The 16,078-nt window shown below is 39.9% G+C and overlaps 1 protein-coding gene across 1 annotated transcript; it reads left to right on the top strand.

Moving 5' to 3' along the window:
* Positions 1-12,416: 12,416 nt before the first annotated feature.
* Positions 12,417-15,543, top strand: LOC104610330 (cation/H(+) antiporter 15-like). Its single transcript, XM_088901477.1, has 2 exons — positions 12,417-14,217; positions 14,271-15,543. The coding sequence occupies exons 1-2, from the start codon at positions 13,201-13,203 to the stop codon at positions 15,447-15,449; spliced, it is 2,196 nt and encodes a 731-aa protein (XP_088757603.1). The 5' UTR covers positions 12,417-13,200; the 3' UTR covers positions 15,450-15,543.
* The last annotated feature ends 535 nt before the right edge of the window (positions 15,544-16,078 follow it).

Here is a 16,078-nt window from a genome sequence, read left to right as displayed (position 1 = left end):
GCTAGTGATCTTGAGGCCGAAGCTGGTGGCATAGGTTTGGGGGAGTTGGTGGCACCACCGCTAAGGGAGCAGAGGAGAAGTCGTCTAACCTGTGGGTTTGGGTGCATGAGATGGGCTTCCGCCTCATCGAACTCTGCCTCTTCCCCAATGCCACAGGGGAACTGCCGTAACCGCCGAGGTCGTCTTGCTTCACCACTTGCTTCAACGAGGCAGAAAAAGGCACTAAGTATTGCTCAAAATGCTCTAAAGAGGGCACCCCTTTTGATCCCTCTCTTCAACCACTGCTACATCCCCTGCAATACTTGCTTGGCTAAAAACCCAAGACGAGAATCACATCTTTTGTTGTGGAGTGGATCTCTCTGATTTCTTTGAACATGAGTCAGTATTCCGATGCAATGAGAAGTTGATTTGTTAGTGCCACCACTAACACTTTCAATTGGTCTACTTGCAGGGGAGGCAGAGAGGGGGAACGAAGAGGGGAAGGGAAGTGGAGGAAGAAGGAGATCATCACTGTTGTTGGAAGTTATAGTGGTGGCAGTGATTTTGGTCGTTCCAAAAATAGAGGTGAAGGGGGTTGGAGGAAGAAGAAGATCATCGCCGTTGCTAGAAGTTGTAGTGACAACAGCAATTTTGGTTGATCCAAAGCAGACAGAGGAGAAGGGGCGGAGGCAGCGGCGGCGACGGTGTGCGATTTTGGTCAATTCAAAAAATGAACAGAGGAGAAAGGGGTAAAGGAAGAAGAAGATCATTGTCACCGCTGGAAGTTTCAGTGGCAGTGGCAATTTTGGTTGTTCCTAAAACACATAGAGGAGAAGGGGGTGGAGAATTCAACGCTACCCGTGACTATGCTTCATATTGGGTTGGTTTTTCAGCGAGCTCCCGTGATACGAAAATCCATGCTTGGTGAGTAGTAAAGAGGGTATGGTTCGTCTTCTAATTTCTCAAGGAGAAGCTTAGATTCCGATGGTAGCAGGGGGAGGACACCCAGATGGGTGGAATTCTGGAGTGAGGTGGTTTTTGATGGGTGACGTAGAAATTCTTCATCGTTGTTATCTTTATCATCGTCACAGCGGTATATGGAGTCCACCCTGAGTTCAGCTTGCGTTCACCCTACTTTGCCATCCAAGGGTAAAATTGCCATTTTACTATTTCAGTTAAAATTTAATAGCAATGAAAATTGTCAAAAACAGTAGGGGTAGTGTAAGATAATAGTTAAACAGTAAAGGTAAAGTTAGTCAATTAGTTAAAAAGTAGGGGTAGCTTAAGAAATTTGTCCATATATAAATTAAGTAAAGATATTTTTTTTTAGTAAAAATGGTTATAACTATAAATAAAATTATTAAAAAGAACATAATTTAATAAAAAATAAATATATAAATTAACTATGAAAGAAAAATATATAAGGAAATTAATCATATATATATGATTAATTAAATAAATGGATAATTTTATTTAGGTAAATTATTACCATAAAATTATGATTAATTTTAAGACAAAAATGAATAGAAATATAAAAAATGCTATAAAATAAAATAAATTGTACCCTTAAAGCATAAAGTATTAGAAATAATTTTAGTATGTATGTATATATTACCTAATTTAGATAGACATAGTTAAATAAAATAAAATAAAAACATAAGGTTCATATTAAAAATAATATGTATGTAATAAAAATGAAAGGCTATAAAATGAAATAAATTGGCATATACATACATATGTGCAAACATTGTATTTATATACATAAAAATAAAAAAATATATATTTATACTTTTAGGCCTGTGCCTCAAACCTCCTCGAGGCTAAGGCCCTAGAATACATAGAATGAAGGAAAGAATAGAACAATACATTGCAGCTCCTTTGTAAGTTTTCTAATAGAGAGTAAATTGCAGTGAAATTTTGGGACATGTAAAACATGATTGATGACCAGTTTCGGTCCATGATTCATAGTTTCGTAATGAGACGTAGTTGTAACAATCCCATTCGGAAGATTGGTTTAGAAGATTTGTGGCTGAGTGCAATTAGATAATGATGCAGTAGAAGCCATATGGTCAGAAGCACCACTATCTAGGATCCATCCAATGGAAATATTGGAGTGCTTACTAGAAAGGTTTACATGTGTAGCTGATTCATGGTTCTCTCTGCTCAACAGGCCCATCAGTTGGTTATATTGTCAAATGCTCAGCCCAGTAATAGGTGATTCGTCATCATTGGTGTCTACATTGGCACATGAACTCAGTTGGGGGGTCTTGCCAGACTTTGTAGAACGATTTGATTTGCCTTTCTTCCATCCGACAGGGTAACCCACAAGCTTGTAGCATCGTTCCCTTGTGTGCCCAGCTTTCTTGCAATGATCGCAAACGTACTTAGAACGATTGCGATTCTCGAATTCTCGAGGGTTGGATTTTGATACACTGTTCAATGCAGCCGCTTCAGGGTTGAGTGGTCCTCGAAGGGAGATAGACATCTAGTGTTATTCTTCTTGGATCACAAGAGAATATGCTTTGTTCAAACTCGACAATGGATCCGATCCTAGAATGTTCGATCGGATGATGTTGAAAGATTCATTCAAACCCATCAAGAATTGGAGTTTTTCTTTCTCACGGTCTGCAATGAATTGTTTCAAAGCTCCGTAGGTACACTGAGGCAGATCGGTGAGGCTTCCGAGCTCATCCCATAACCCTTTGAGTCTGGTGAAATAATCAGCTACCGTTAGGTCTCCTTGCTGTAGCATTGCCAAGTCCCGTTTCAACTGATGGATCCGTGGGATGTTGCTCTACGCAAATCTCTCCTTTAACTCTTTCCAGATCTTAGAAGCCGAGTCAATGAAAGTAGCAAGGAGAGCTTGGATCAGATTCCATGGCCATCACGACTAGAAGCAACAACGGGTTTTGATAATGATGAGAACAAAAGGGATGAACCAGGAGGGAATTACAGGTTGTTTAAGCTGCAAAAGGTAGTAGCAGCGGAAGAGATTATAGGCTCTGATACCATGTAAAAGCAGAGAAAACAGAGGCAGGGTTTGTAGCCTTATCGCAAATGTCGTAAGTTCATTGCAAAGATAGGGAGGCTGAATACACGTATTTTCTTGCATTAATTGATAGGGAAATGAGGTATAAATACATTTGGGTCGATGGGTAACCAACTTACAAGTTGCAACAAATTGGCCCAAGTGGTACAAGTGGTTTGTAACTAACTGCCACGTGGGCGTAAGCCAAGCTAGCTGTAATTATTCTAATTCTAACGGAATATGGGAGGACGGATCCCCATCCATTATTTTTCAAAATGATTCATGAACAACTTATTAATTTCATTAGAAAAGTTTCATTGCTTGACACACCATTTCGTTTCTCAACTCTTGGTTTCTTTTTCTTATTTTTTCTAACCATTTTTTCATATTTGAGTTTCTTTTGTGGTTTACATTCTATTATGTTATTGGTGATCAGTCTACTCTGTAATGCCTTCTTTTGTTTTTAATAAATGTTTTAAACTTTTTGATCTGTTGTTGGGCTTGTTGACCATTCTTTTCAAAATAGGTTTAAAGATTTTATTTCTATCTGATGTTGCTCAATCCGAGGTGGTGCACGAATTGAGGAGAGCCACCAGAGTTCTCTTTGGCACCCAAATGTCTCGTCGCTGCTATTAACCTTTTAAGGCTAAGTTTGGGAGTGTTTAAAAATAAGTGATTATTCAAATAAGCACGTATTTCGATCATGACCACACTGATAAGCACTTATTTGTATTTGAGAATAAGCACTTATTTGAAAGCTCCAAATTTTGGGATTATTTTTAAATGTTTATTTCCTTTCTGACCTATATTGGCCTGCCATATCATTTTAAAAACACCTATACTATCTCTGTTTAAAATAAGTGTATTTTTTTCACCAAATGCTCTTAAGTGTTAATTGAATTAGCACTTATTTTTCAAATAAATACTCACAAACTTGGCCTAAAACATAGCTTGACTTTAATGAAGCCCATGGTAGAGCATTCACTCTTTCCCAGCTCGACACTCCACGATACTTGCTTTTGGCTATTATGTAAAAGCCACTAATTGGATTGAAAAAGAATGGAGTTGCTTGCAGTTTAATACGACTGAACGAGCTACCAAAGGTCATGGTTTTCAAAACCAGACCAGATTGGAAAAACCAAGAACCGGTCCACAAAACTGTTGACTGAAGGGATGCGAGATCCATCACATGGACGCCCAAAAGTTGCGGAATAGGGTGGGCGAATTTAAAAAATTTCTCTCCCTTCAACTGGGAATCGTATTCCCTATTTTAGAAAAATCATATTTTCAATGATCAATCTTGAACCATAAACCGAACCAGATTTTAAACGAAATAGTGAGAGAGGGATATACTTGATACAGAGAAATAATATCTCTCAATGAAGGTGTTCACGCCTAAAGAAGATCACCAAAAACTGCTCCCACTAAAGATGACACTGTGAATGGAGGAGCAGAATCAGCAGGGTCCGTCCCACGAACCGAATTCTTCAGCAAGAATCCAATGGAGGCAGTGAGCACAACTTCCTATCAGCCTTTCAGCAAAGACTGATATCAAGATCCAATCTTGACCACTCCTACAGTGTTGGAGAACGAACTGACAGTATGGCGGCAGCAGGAAGGGATCGCAGGGAGAAGGCGCAGTCATACTGTGTATTCTTCTCTCTGTAATTCGAGATCTAGTATCTCTGGAACTTCTGGGATGATCTAGATTGTTCGCCCCCTCCTGCTTTACAAACTTAAAGAGATAAGCTCCTGATCCTATCAGGAGTTTCCTAATTCAGATCATTATCTAAATTTGGACTATCCTTAAGTGATAAGGATAAGACCCTTATCTTATTTGCAGATTAGATCAGCCTTCTCCTGATCTTATCAGGAGGTTTCCAGATTTGAATTCAGATCTGGTCTCTCTGAGTGGATAGAGTGGGACTCTATCCTATCAGTTGATTTAATCCCAGATCCGCCCCTTCTATTTAACTAATTAAAATAGGCCAGTTCGAAATGGGCTTCAGGCCCAATAAGTCTATGTGCTCAAAACTGCTTCCAAACCGCTACCCAGTTGGGCTTCTTTGTATGGTGTGGGACCCAAGCATTGATCTACACATCAGCCACATGGGTTCGGCCCAGCCTTCGTTACAAGGCCCGGCCGAATACACTGTTGTGGACAGTGCACCCCCTGAATCCCATCACATGGGCTTCTATTGGGCTCAACCACCTTATAAAAACCCAGGGACTGCGGGCAGATGCAAGATTAGCCCATCAGGCATTACCCTCAGTGGCCTTACACTTAACCTCTCAGCCCATAATGATCAAACACTGCCCAACAAAAGATGACCTCTCCCTCGACTGCAAGGAACAGTGTTGCACTCTCTGCTTATATGGATCTTGGGAATTAAAACATTTTGCAAACATTTTAGAAACTGTAATATATACTTTTATATCTCATATAAAATATATTTTGCAAAACAAATCTCAACGATTGAAATCGGTTGCCGGCAGTCTTGGTTTCCATCAGAGAGAGTGCATCCCTGATCATTACCTTTGTCCGACAAAGGGGTTGATCTTGTCACTATGATCACCCACTCAGATGAGTTCTCAGATTGTCCCAACATACCCAGGTTTTGACCCCCGCTAAGGATCTCACTGATTGGTACATCAAAGACGGCCCAATCCGACACCTAGTGCAGTATCATAATCAAGTCTAGGGGTCAGGTGTAACTTTCCAGTTTTTCCCATTAATCTCTAAGGTCCAGGGCAATACTGGAAATATGGTCCGGTTCAAAGATTCAATTAATCCTACACTGCATGTGCCTTGGATCTCACCCTAGCGGCTGAGACAGGCCACCCCAACCGACTTGGTGGCACATCAGTGTTAGCCTTATCAGGATAGGTCTCCCTAGACTGACCCACCGGGTATGAACATTCTAAACTAACACGAGTCTCATTAAGTGTCCAATTTAAGGGTATAACATAGAAACAAACCACAAGAACATGAATCAAATATGCACTTTATTCATTTACAATAAACATCAAAAGTACATCATTCTGATTGAAGCTAGGGGCATACAAAGACTGTCTAACAGCTCCCACTTGCACTTAGGTCCAATCTGGTATAAGCCGGAGTCCCATGCTTTCCACATGTTTCTCAAACACTTTCTGTGATAGTGGCTTCATCAATGGGTTTGCTACATTTTCCGCTGACACTACCTTCTGAATCAGGACGTCCCCTCTACCAACAATCTCCCGTAGTACGTGGTACTTCCTCTCGATGTGCTTTGACTTCGAGTGGGCTCATAACTCCTTAGCCTGAGCAATTGCTCCATTGTTGTCACACAACAACGGGATGAGTGATGTGCTGGATGGAACTGCTCCCAACTCGTGAACGAACTTCTTCATCCACAAGGCTTCTTTGGCAGCCTCGCATGCGGTAATGTATTCGGCTTCGGTTGTGGAGTCTACAGTGAACCCCTGTTTGCTGCTTTTCCAGCAAACAACACATGATCTTATCGTGAAAACATATCCAGATGTAGACTTTCTTTCATCTGGATCCAACTGGAAATCGGCATCAGTATACCCTTGGATTTGTAATGAACTACCATCGAATACCAGACAAAACTCTTTTGTCCTTCGTAGGTATTTGAGTATATTTTTCACAGCGGTCTAGTGCTCCTGCCCTAGGTTGGTTTGAAATCTGCTTACCACACTCACTGCCTGAGCAATGTCAGGGCGAGTGCACGGCATAGCATACATGATGATCCCTACGATAGAGGCATAGGGAACGTCTTTCATGCCCTCAATCTCCTCAGAAGTCTTGGAAGACATCTTCTTGGAGAGAGTGACTCCGTGCCTAAAAGGAACATTTCCTTTCTTGGAGTTCTCCATGTTGTATCTTTTGACTATTTTGTCAATGTAAGCAGATTGGGATAATCCTATTATCCGCTTTGATCTATCTCTATAGAGTCGAAGACCCAGTATATAGGAGGCTTCTCCAAGATCTTTCATGGAGAATTGCTATGAAAGCCATACTTTCACCGTACTTAACATTCCTACATCATTCCCAATGAGTAGAATGTCATCTACATACAGAACCAAGAAAGTAACCTTATCCTAACTGGATTTCCTGTAAACACAGGGCTCATCCGGATTCTGCTTGAAGTCAAACAATTTGACAGCATAGTCAAAACGGATGTTCCAACTTCTAGAAGCTTGCTTAAGTCTATAAATGGATCTGTTAAGTTTACATACCATGTGTTCCTAACCAGCAGCAATGAAGCCCTGCGACTGCTGCATATAGATATATTCAGTAAAATCTCCATTCAGGAACACAGTTTTGACATCCATTTGCCAAATCTCGTAATCATGGTATGCTGCTACAGGTAGCAGGATCCTAATGGATTTAAGCATGGCCACAGGCGAAAATGTTTCCTCATAATCGATGCCCTTTTTCTGAGTGTACCATTTCGCCACTAGACGAGCTTTGTAGGTCTCAACCCTACCACCGGGGCCCTTCTTCCTCTTATAGATCAATTTGCAACCAATTCCTTTTACCCTGGAGGGCGGATCTACTAGAGTCCAGACTTCATTGGTCTCCATTAAGTTCATCTCAGCTTTCATGGCCTCCACCCACTTCTGGGAATCTATGTCCAACATAGCTTCCGCGTAAGTCATGGGATCCTCTTCACTAGTCAAGGTTTTCACTAGGTAACTATCCTGGTCATAACCATAACGGACTGGTGGCCTGGATACCCGAGTGGATCTTCTAGGTTGGTCACTACCTGGAACTTGTGGGACATCTCCCACTGCTCCTGAGCTCTCCTCATCAAGAACTACTTCCTGACGATGGGTGTCCAGGATGTAATCGGTTTCCAAGAATTATGCATTCCGGCTGCAGAACACCTTCTGCTCACTTGGTCATAGAATAGGTAACCCACAAAGCCTTTCGGGTAGCCTACAAATAGGCAACGACTGGTCTTGGATTCCAACTTGTCTGCACTCATTTTTTAACGTGTGCGGGACAACCCCAAATCTTCAAGTGTTTGACATTTGGTTTCTTTCCAGTCCAAAGTTCATATGGAGTGTTCAGAACCGATTTGGTTGGAACCCTATCCAGCACATAAATCACAGTCTCTAATGCGTAACCCCAAAAGGATGTGGGTAACTCTAAATGTATGAGAAGTGACCGGACCATATCCAATAAGGTCCTATTCCTCCTCTCTGAAACATCGTTAAGTTGTGGTGTAACAGGAGAAGCCAACTGTGATACTATCTCATTGTCCTTTAAGTAGTCCCTGAATTCGTCAGAGAGATATACTAGCCACCTCGATCTGATCGAAGGGCTTTAATTTCTCTCCCTAATTGTTTCTCGACCTCTTGTCTGAACTCTTTGAACTTTTCAAATGATTCAGACTTGTGCCTCATTAGGTACACGTAACCATATCGTGGAAAATCATCGGTAAAGGTGATGAAATACACGTGTTGATTGCGTGTCCTAACACTCAGGGGATCACATACATCACTATGTATAAGGTCAAGTGTGCATGTACATCTTTCAGGCTTACCGTTAAATGGCCGTTTCGTCATCTTACCTTGTAGGCAAGGCTCACAAGTGGGAAGATCTTCTACAGTTAGAAAATCCAAATGACCATCTTTTACTAGCCTTGTGATTCGGTCAACGCCGATATGGCCAAGTCGGTAATGCCACAAGCACGTGGGATTAACTGTATCACAGACTCTTTTATTGGGGATTTCAGCCGATGTAGTTTCGGTTATGTTAGTTTCTAGAGAATGATGAAGAACATAGAGATCGTTCTCTAGTTCCCCGTATGCGATGAATCTGTTGTTTCTTTTAATAGTAATCGTATTACTAAAGACAACAGAATAACCATCCGCACACAGTTTTGAGATAGAAATTAAATTTTTTCTTAAATTTTGTACATAAAGGCAATCTTTGAGTACAATTGTTCATTCTCTAAAATTAATTCCACGGTTCCTATGGCCGCGGCTGCAACACTTGCAGAAGTCCCCAAATAGAGTGTAACTTCTCCCTCACTCAGCCTTCTGCTTACCTTGAACCCCTACAGTGAGTTACACGCATGAGTTGAAGCCCTAGAGTCAATACACCAGGACGCAGAAGCTACCAATATTGGTTTCTATAACACAATATTCGAAATTACCTTTCTTGGATTCCAGGTAGGCAAGACAGTTCCTTTTTCCAGTGGTCAACAAATCGCTAACCGCCCGGTGGTTAACTGTTTAAACTGTTCGAACGATTTTGACCACTTTTTAATTTTGTTGTCAGAACAGGCCAACTGTTCGGTTTACACGGTCGGACCGTTCGACCTTGTAACCAGACCTTTGACCGATTTGGTCTCCAGGTCAGTTTTAAAAACCATGCCAAATGTGGTTCTAGTACTTGAACCCTAGCGATCCCTCATTCAAATGATCACCAAAATTTATTGCCAACTTAAACTATTGGATCTGTTGGCTAGTAGGGCTGTCAATGGGTTGGGTCTGATTCGGTACAGGGTGTATAGTCCAGAATCAATTATTAATTAGAACAAAATTATAGACCAAGAACAGTTCCGATTATGAATTATTAACCCAAAATAATTCCAATTATTTATCTACATGTTAATAATAACTTAAAACTTCATTTTTAATCATATAATTTTAATAAAAATGACAATAAAATGGAAATTTTCTTATATATTAATAATTCAATAGTTTTGAACCAAAATTATCTTATATATTATCTATCAAATTTATTTTTTTGAATATTATTAACTAGAAAACCTTTATATATTATTAATTCAATAATTAATTTAGAACAAGAAAGAATTAGAACTGACCCAATTATTAATTAGGACAATATCACAGAACCCGAAACAATTGGTTTGGTGGGGTAGAAGTGTAGAACCTAAGCCGTTGACAGCCCTAATGCCCTATTGGCTACCCTTTGAGTGGGCATAACCGAATTTATCAACTCAAGGTCACATGATGAACAAATAGTTATCGGATCAGAGGAGCTCTCAAAGATTACTTCATTATTTCATTATCCGTTTTCTAAGTAATTTAGATCTGGATTCGTTCATTTTTTAGAAAGTTTAGACAAATTTAATTACTGGGATAAGTGTTACCTAGAAAATACTTATTTTGGGTAAGTGAATTTACCCACACGGGAGAGAGCGATGATCAAACAGAATTGAAGCGTTTAAAATCAAGTCACAAGACCACTACCGAAATAGAGTATATCCCCCAGTGTAAAAAGAGGTGGTCCAAGGACTCTAACATTATGTTGACAAAACACAAATTATCTTTGATGTGCGTTGGCCAAGCATTCCACACGCAAATCGATTAGAAACTGTTCACGATCTTCGTTTCATACAGGGTGCCTCACAACAACCTCACAGATACATTCCACGCATTGGGAACATCTTCCGTAAGTAATGATGAAACTGTACCACATCCCAGCATCTACATTCATGATCAATAGGATCAGCCACCAGAGTGGAGTTTCCCGAATGCCATCAGCCTAAGGGCCTGTTTGGGAGGCTTCAGCGTTGATTGATCTCATTGACTGGGCCAGTTTCCCCAGAAAGGTGAGTGATATGGTGAGGGCGAATGGTTTAACACTCAGCATCCAATTCCACTGAAATGGTCATGCACATATTTTACTGTATATTAATTAAAGAAATTGCTCTCTCTTCCATGTTCCATCAATTTCAACTTTAGCTTTGAAATTTTGAGCTTGAGTTGATTTATTCAACTGTTTACTCTTGTAGTGGTCCTTGTGATGATCAGAAAGAAACTTCTTCAACAGTTGCACATGCAAGAGTGGGGCACAGGAGAGAGATCCGAGTGGATCATTTGGTTTTACATTTATAAAATTATTGATACTTTAAGCGAGTGATTTGGGCACACCCCATTTGTGATAGAGGATAGAGGCCCAATAAAGAATTGTTTGTTGGTCTTTTTCACTGGGGATGAAACCAGTTTACTAAAAAAAAGGGACTTAGTAATTACTTCCTTTTTTTTAATTCTAATGTTAATTTTGAAAACCGTCAGATAGAAATAGGAGAAAAACGACTTATTCCTTAAATATACAAAAGGAAAAGGGAGTACAAGTTTGAAGATTTCAACATGGATGATGGAGTCAAACAACAGGATGACTGGATGGCTGGAATCTATTCTATTAGGGATTTCTTCTGAAACCCATTTTAGTTAGTTGCTCAATCTATAGGACCTGGGGTTGCACTATACTTCATTGTGGTCATCTTTTATTCCTATTTTTAACACCCCTCTCCCTAGAAAACAAAGAGAAATTTTAATATTGGAAACCTAAAGGTCAGTACCAGGCTTGAGTTTATTTCTATCATGCACCTCTTGATTTTTATATCTAAATTTCAAATAGACACAAGTCCTTCACTGGGTAGGAACAATGGCTTTCAAAACTGACATGGACCGGACTGGACGGTCGGACCGGAAAAACTGGGAATCGGTTAGGTGACCGGTTTCATTTTTTCCAAAACCGGGATTTCTCAAAAAACTGTTGATTTTGGTCAACAAACCGCTGACCTGGACGGTTAATCATTCAAATGGTTTTGACCGGTTTATTTTTTTTTAATTTTCTATTTTTTTGTCAGAACAGGCCAATCGTTTGACCTGATAGTCAGACCCCTAACCGGTTCAATCTCCAGGTCGGTTTTAAAAATCATGGTAGGAACCAAGTCACCATTACTCAATGTTGGTCCTAACTATTTGGGTGGGGTGGATTGGATATGATTCTAATCTTTTGCACAAAGTGATCACTCTCAGACTTGAACCTGCATTTTCACGCTCGGCAGCCTGAGATTTTACCATTACACCGAGTACTAGAGGAAACTTATGTTTCAAATATCAGTAGGACAAAAATCAGAGAATGGTTTAATTGTTTGGATCATTCCAAACCAAGTTCCAACTATTTGGGATTGGCTACATGAATTCTGTTCCACAATTCAAAGTTAGTTCCTTTAGGCTCTGTTTATGAAGAATTAATGCAACTACACAAATATGTACAGTGTAATCCTAAACTGAGCCTAAAGCTTAAATAACTTATATCAAAAGTTGAAACTTAAAACATATTGAGCCAAGCCATTATCTCTTGAAGCATTCAAACTGGTGTCCGTTAGACCAAAATTATATGCAAAATCAAAAATCATATTGTGCCACCTGTTTACTTATTTACTTGGTGGTTACTTGTTCAACTTGTAACAGTATAAATTAAAAGACTAGGATTTGGAAATGGTCTATTTGAATCTGCCCGAGAGAATGCCCAATTTATTTTATTTTCCATTATTTACTGACTAAAAGGATGCCGTCTTCAATCTTAAAAACTTGGTTAGTTGCCATGAAATTGATTAAAGTGAGAACAATATTATAAATAGAACATCCAACAAAAATAGGATAATCTCATTATGTTCTAATTCTAATATTAACCTAAGTTCTTAACCAACAAGCTTAATTAATCTTAATCTTAATCCAACATATCCAGAGTATTTTGTTACAAGGCCAACAACATATCCAGAGTTGACATTAGTGCGTTAGTTCCGAAAAATCAGAGTAAGATCTTAATCCAACAGTGGTATTGGCTGGAACACCAAATTTGGTGCTCATAACTTGTCATCCAACAAGGATTCAAAATTCATTACATGTCATATTCATAAACCAGCAAAAGACAACCATGTCTACAACTTGTTAAATAAAGACCCAAAATGCATTCCCACATCCATCCATTCATTCATTCATTCATTCTTCTTCTGCAAGGCTGAATTAGCTTAGCCTACCTGTGGGAGAGTGGGGGAGAGAAAGATGGCTCATGTGCACCCTACCTTCTTCTCTCCTGACACAAATACTTCTGCTAATAAATATGAAATCGTGTGCCAATACAAGTCCAAGGCCGCAATCAATTCAAGAAGCATGTGGTTTGGAGATGATCCTCTAAAATTCACCTTACCCATCTTGATGTTTCAGCTCATCTTGTTCATGTTCTTATCCCGCTCCCTTCATTATGTCCTCAGGCCTCTCAGGCAACCCAAGTTCATCTGTAACATAATTGTAAGCAAACTTATTAATTTTTTCTTCTTCTTCTTTGAAAATTCTAGTTGATAATTGTTTTAATCTTTGTTCTCTTCTATTTGATTATAAAGGTGGGTATAATTATGGGACCCTCCGTCTTAGGGCGCAACAAATCTTTCATGAACATGATGTTTCCAAAGGGAGAAATGCTTGTTGTGAATGTACTGTCTACACTGGCAACAATCTACTTTGTGTTCTTGATTCCAGTGAAAATGAACAGAAATTTGCTACGATGGCCTTCCAAGAAAGCACTAAATATCGGTATCATATGTTTCTTAATTCCTTTCATAGTCACCAATTCCATTGGTCTCTATTTGAGTAGATTCATCGACGACGGCCTAGGACCTTTCTACTTCTTTGTGGGTGCATCCTTGTCTATCACCGCCTTCCCTGTTCTTGCTTACACCATAAGTGAATACAATCTAGTCAATACCGAGATTGGGAGGCTTGCATTATCATCTTCAGTGGTTAATGACATACTGGGATATTTCTTCATGGCATTGTACATCGTTATACATCAGACCAGCTTGAGCAACTCACTACTCACATTTATGATCTTAATTGCTTTGGCAATTTTTGTAATCTTTATGCTGCCGCCTGGCATATTGTGGATTAATAGGACACACACAAAGGGGAGACCAATAAATCAGATTTTCATCACAGTTATACTGCTTGGAGTACTGATCTTTACAACATTTGGAGAAATGATAGGTGCTTCTGCAGTTGATGTGCCTCTTATGCTAGGCTTCGCTATACCTGAAGGCTCACCCATTGGCATAGCCCTTGCTGAAACCATTGATACCATGCTCGAGGATTTTCTTCTTCCTTTTTTCTATATTCGACTCGGGCTAAGTATAGATGTTTACCAGATCAAAGACATGAAAAACTTTGAAATGCTTCAATCCATCATTGTTATTGGATACACAGCCAAGCTGGTAGCTACTATGATACCATCACTTTTCTGCAATCTCAGCGTTAAACACTCATTGTCCCTTAGTCTTATGATGAACATTAGAGGCTTGATTGAGATGGTCACCTTCATAAATTGGAGAGCAAAAGAGGTAATTAAATTAAACCAACTTCTTTACTCATTATATATTTTCTCAATATATATTTGAGTGTTTGATCCTAACTAGCTACTTAATTTGTGCAGTTGATAGACGATCAAAGCATGGCCATTCTGACATTATCAACTATCATCGTTACATCCATTGTAACCCCCTTGGCGACAATTTTCCTTGATTCTTCAAACCATTTTGTTGCAAAGACAAATGGAACAATACAAAATGCCATAATGGATCCAGAATTTAGGGTTCTTACATGCATCCATGGTGAGGAAGATGTCCATGCCATCATCACCCTCCTTGAAACTTCCCACCCAACCAGTTTCAGTGCCATAAGCGCGTATGTGCTCCACCTGGTCGAGCTAGTTGGTAGAGTTATCCCTGTGACATATTGTCAAACAATAAGCAAGCAGATGTTGGAAAGCAACGATTTTGATCCTACTACAGCTGCCTTCAGAAACTACTCAAACAACTCAAATGGGTGTTTTTGCTTTCAACCCTGTACTGTCGTCGCCCCTTATAAGACCATGCACAAGGACATTTGCACGTTAGCGCTTCAGAAAAGGGCAGCTCTCATTATCATTCCTTCACGCAAGAATCACTCCTTCATTGGTGGAGGAGTGTCTGCTACTAATAGCTCCATAAATAAACTTAATCGGAATGTACTCCTAAATGCACCGTGCACAGTGGGGATTCTTGTGCACCGTGGACACCACAGCTTGGCCGCAGTGCGTGACTACTTCGCTTACAGATATAGCATACTTGTAATATTTTTAGGTGGAACAGATGACCGTGAGGCGTTGGCCTACTGCACCCGAATGTCGACACACCCTGGCGTGAGCGTCACCGTGGTAAGGTTTATGCTGTGCGAAACGAACCGAGACAAGAACGATGAGAATGAGAGGATGATGGACGACTTTGTTGTGCATGAATTCAAACTCCACAACATCAGAAATGAACGTGCCGTGTACTGTGAGAAAGTGGTGGAGGACATGGAGCAGGTGTTTTATGGAATCCGATCTCTACGGTTTAATAACTACCACCTTGTGATGGTGGGACGACGACATAACACAAACTTGATGAATGACACAGCCATGGAGAATTGGATTGAAAATTCGGAGCTTGGGGTGATTGGCGATATGCTTGAGTCATCAGACTTTGCAACTAGTGTGGCTTCTATCTTGGTAGTGCAACAATGTGTTATGGTAGATGGGGATTGTTTTAATTGGAAAACTGAGAGTTCACATTATATGCACTGGTGTTCATGATTCCAGCCTATCGAGCCACTTAAGATTGGTTCTCACTAGTGTGAAGTTTAAGGCTTTTGTGATGGTAGATGTCCAAATTAAGAGTTCTACTTCAAGACAAGTCGTTCTAGTGGATAGATTATTTTAGATCGATGTAAATGGATTACTCATATAGTATATTGTATATATTACACATTAGTGAAAATACATAACAGCTTACTGAAATTGTCCCTTGATCTTGTATTATTCATGGTATCAAACAATGTTTTTAACCGTCGTTGACCCAGACGGTCGGACCGTTCGGACTAGAAACCTTTCAGGCGACCGGTTCCGTTTTACCCTAAACCCGGTCTTTGGTCAAAAACCATTGAATTAGTCAATGAACCGTTGACCCAAACAGTTTGACAGTTGAACCGTTTGACCCAGAGAACAGTTTGTGGTTTATTACTTCTGACAAGTTAGAGCAAGAATGAAAAGAGAAGAAGATCTCTCAGATCTAAGATCTATTGGAGGGAGAGAGAGAGAGAGAGAGAGAGAGAGAGAGAGATCAGTTGAGGGATGTGTGAGACGGTGAGAGATCTAAGATATCTCACATTTAGAGATCTGGGAGAGCAGTCTAGAGTCTAGATGACATATCTAGAGAGAGAGAG

Source organism: Nelumbo nucifera, chromosome 1 (assembly GCF_055504915.1).
Source record: "Nelumbo nucifera cultivar China Antique chromosome 1, China Antique-T2T, whole genome shotgun sequence".
Classification (NCBI taxonomy): domain Eukaryota; kingdom Viridiplantae; phylum Streptophyta; class Magnoliopsida; order Proteales; family Nelumbonaceae; genus Nelumbo; species Nelumbo nucifera.
This window is presented reverse-complemented; position numbering and strand designations above follow the sequence as displayed.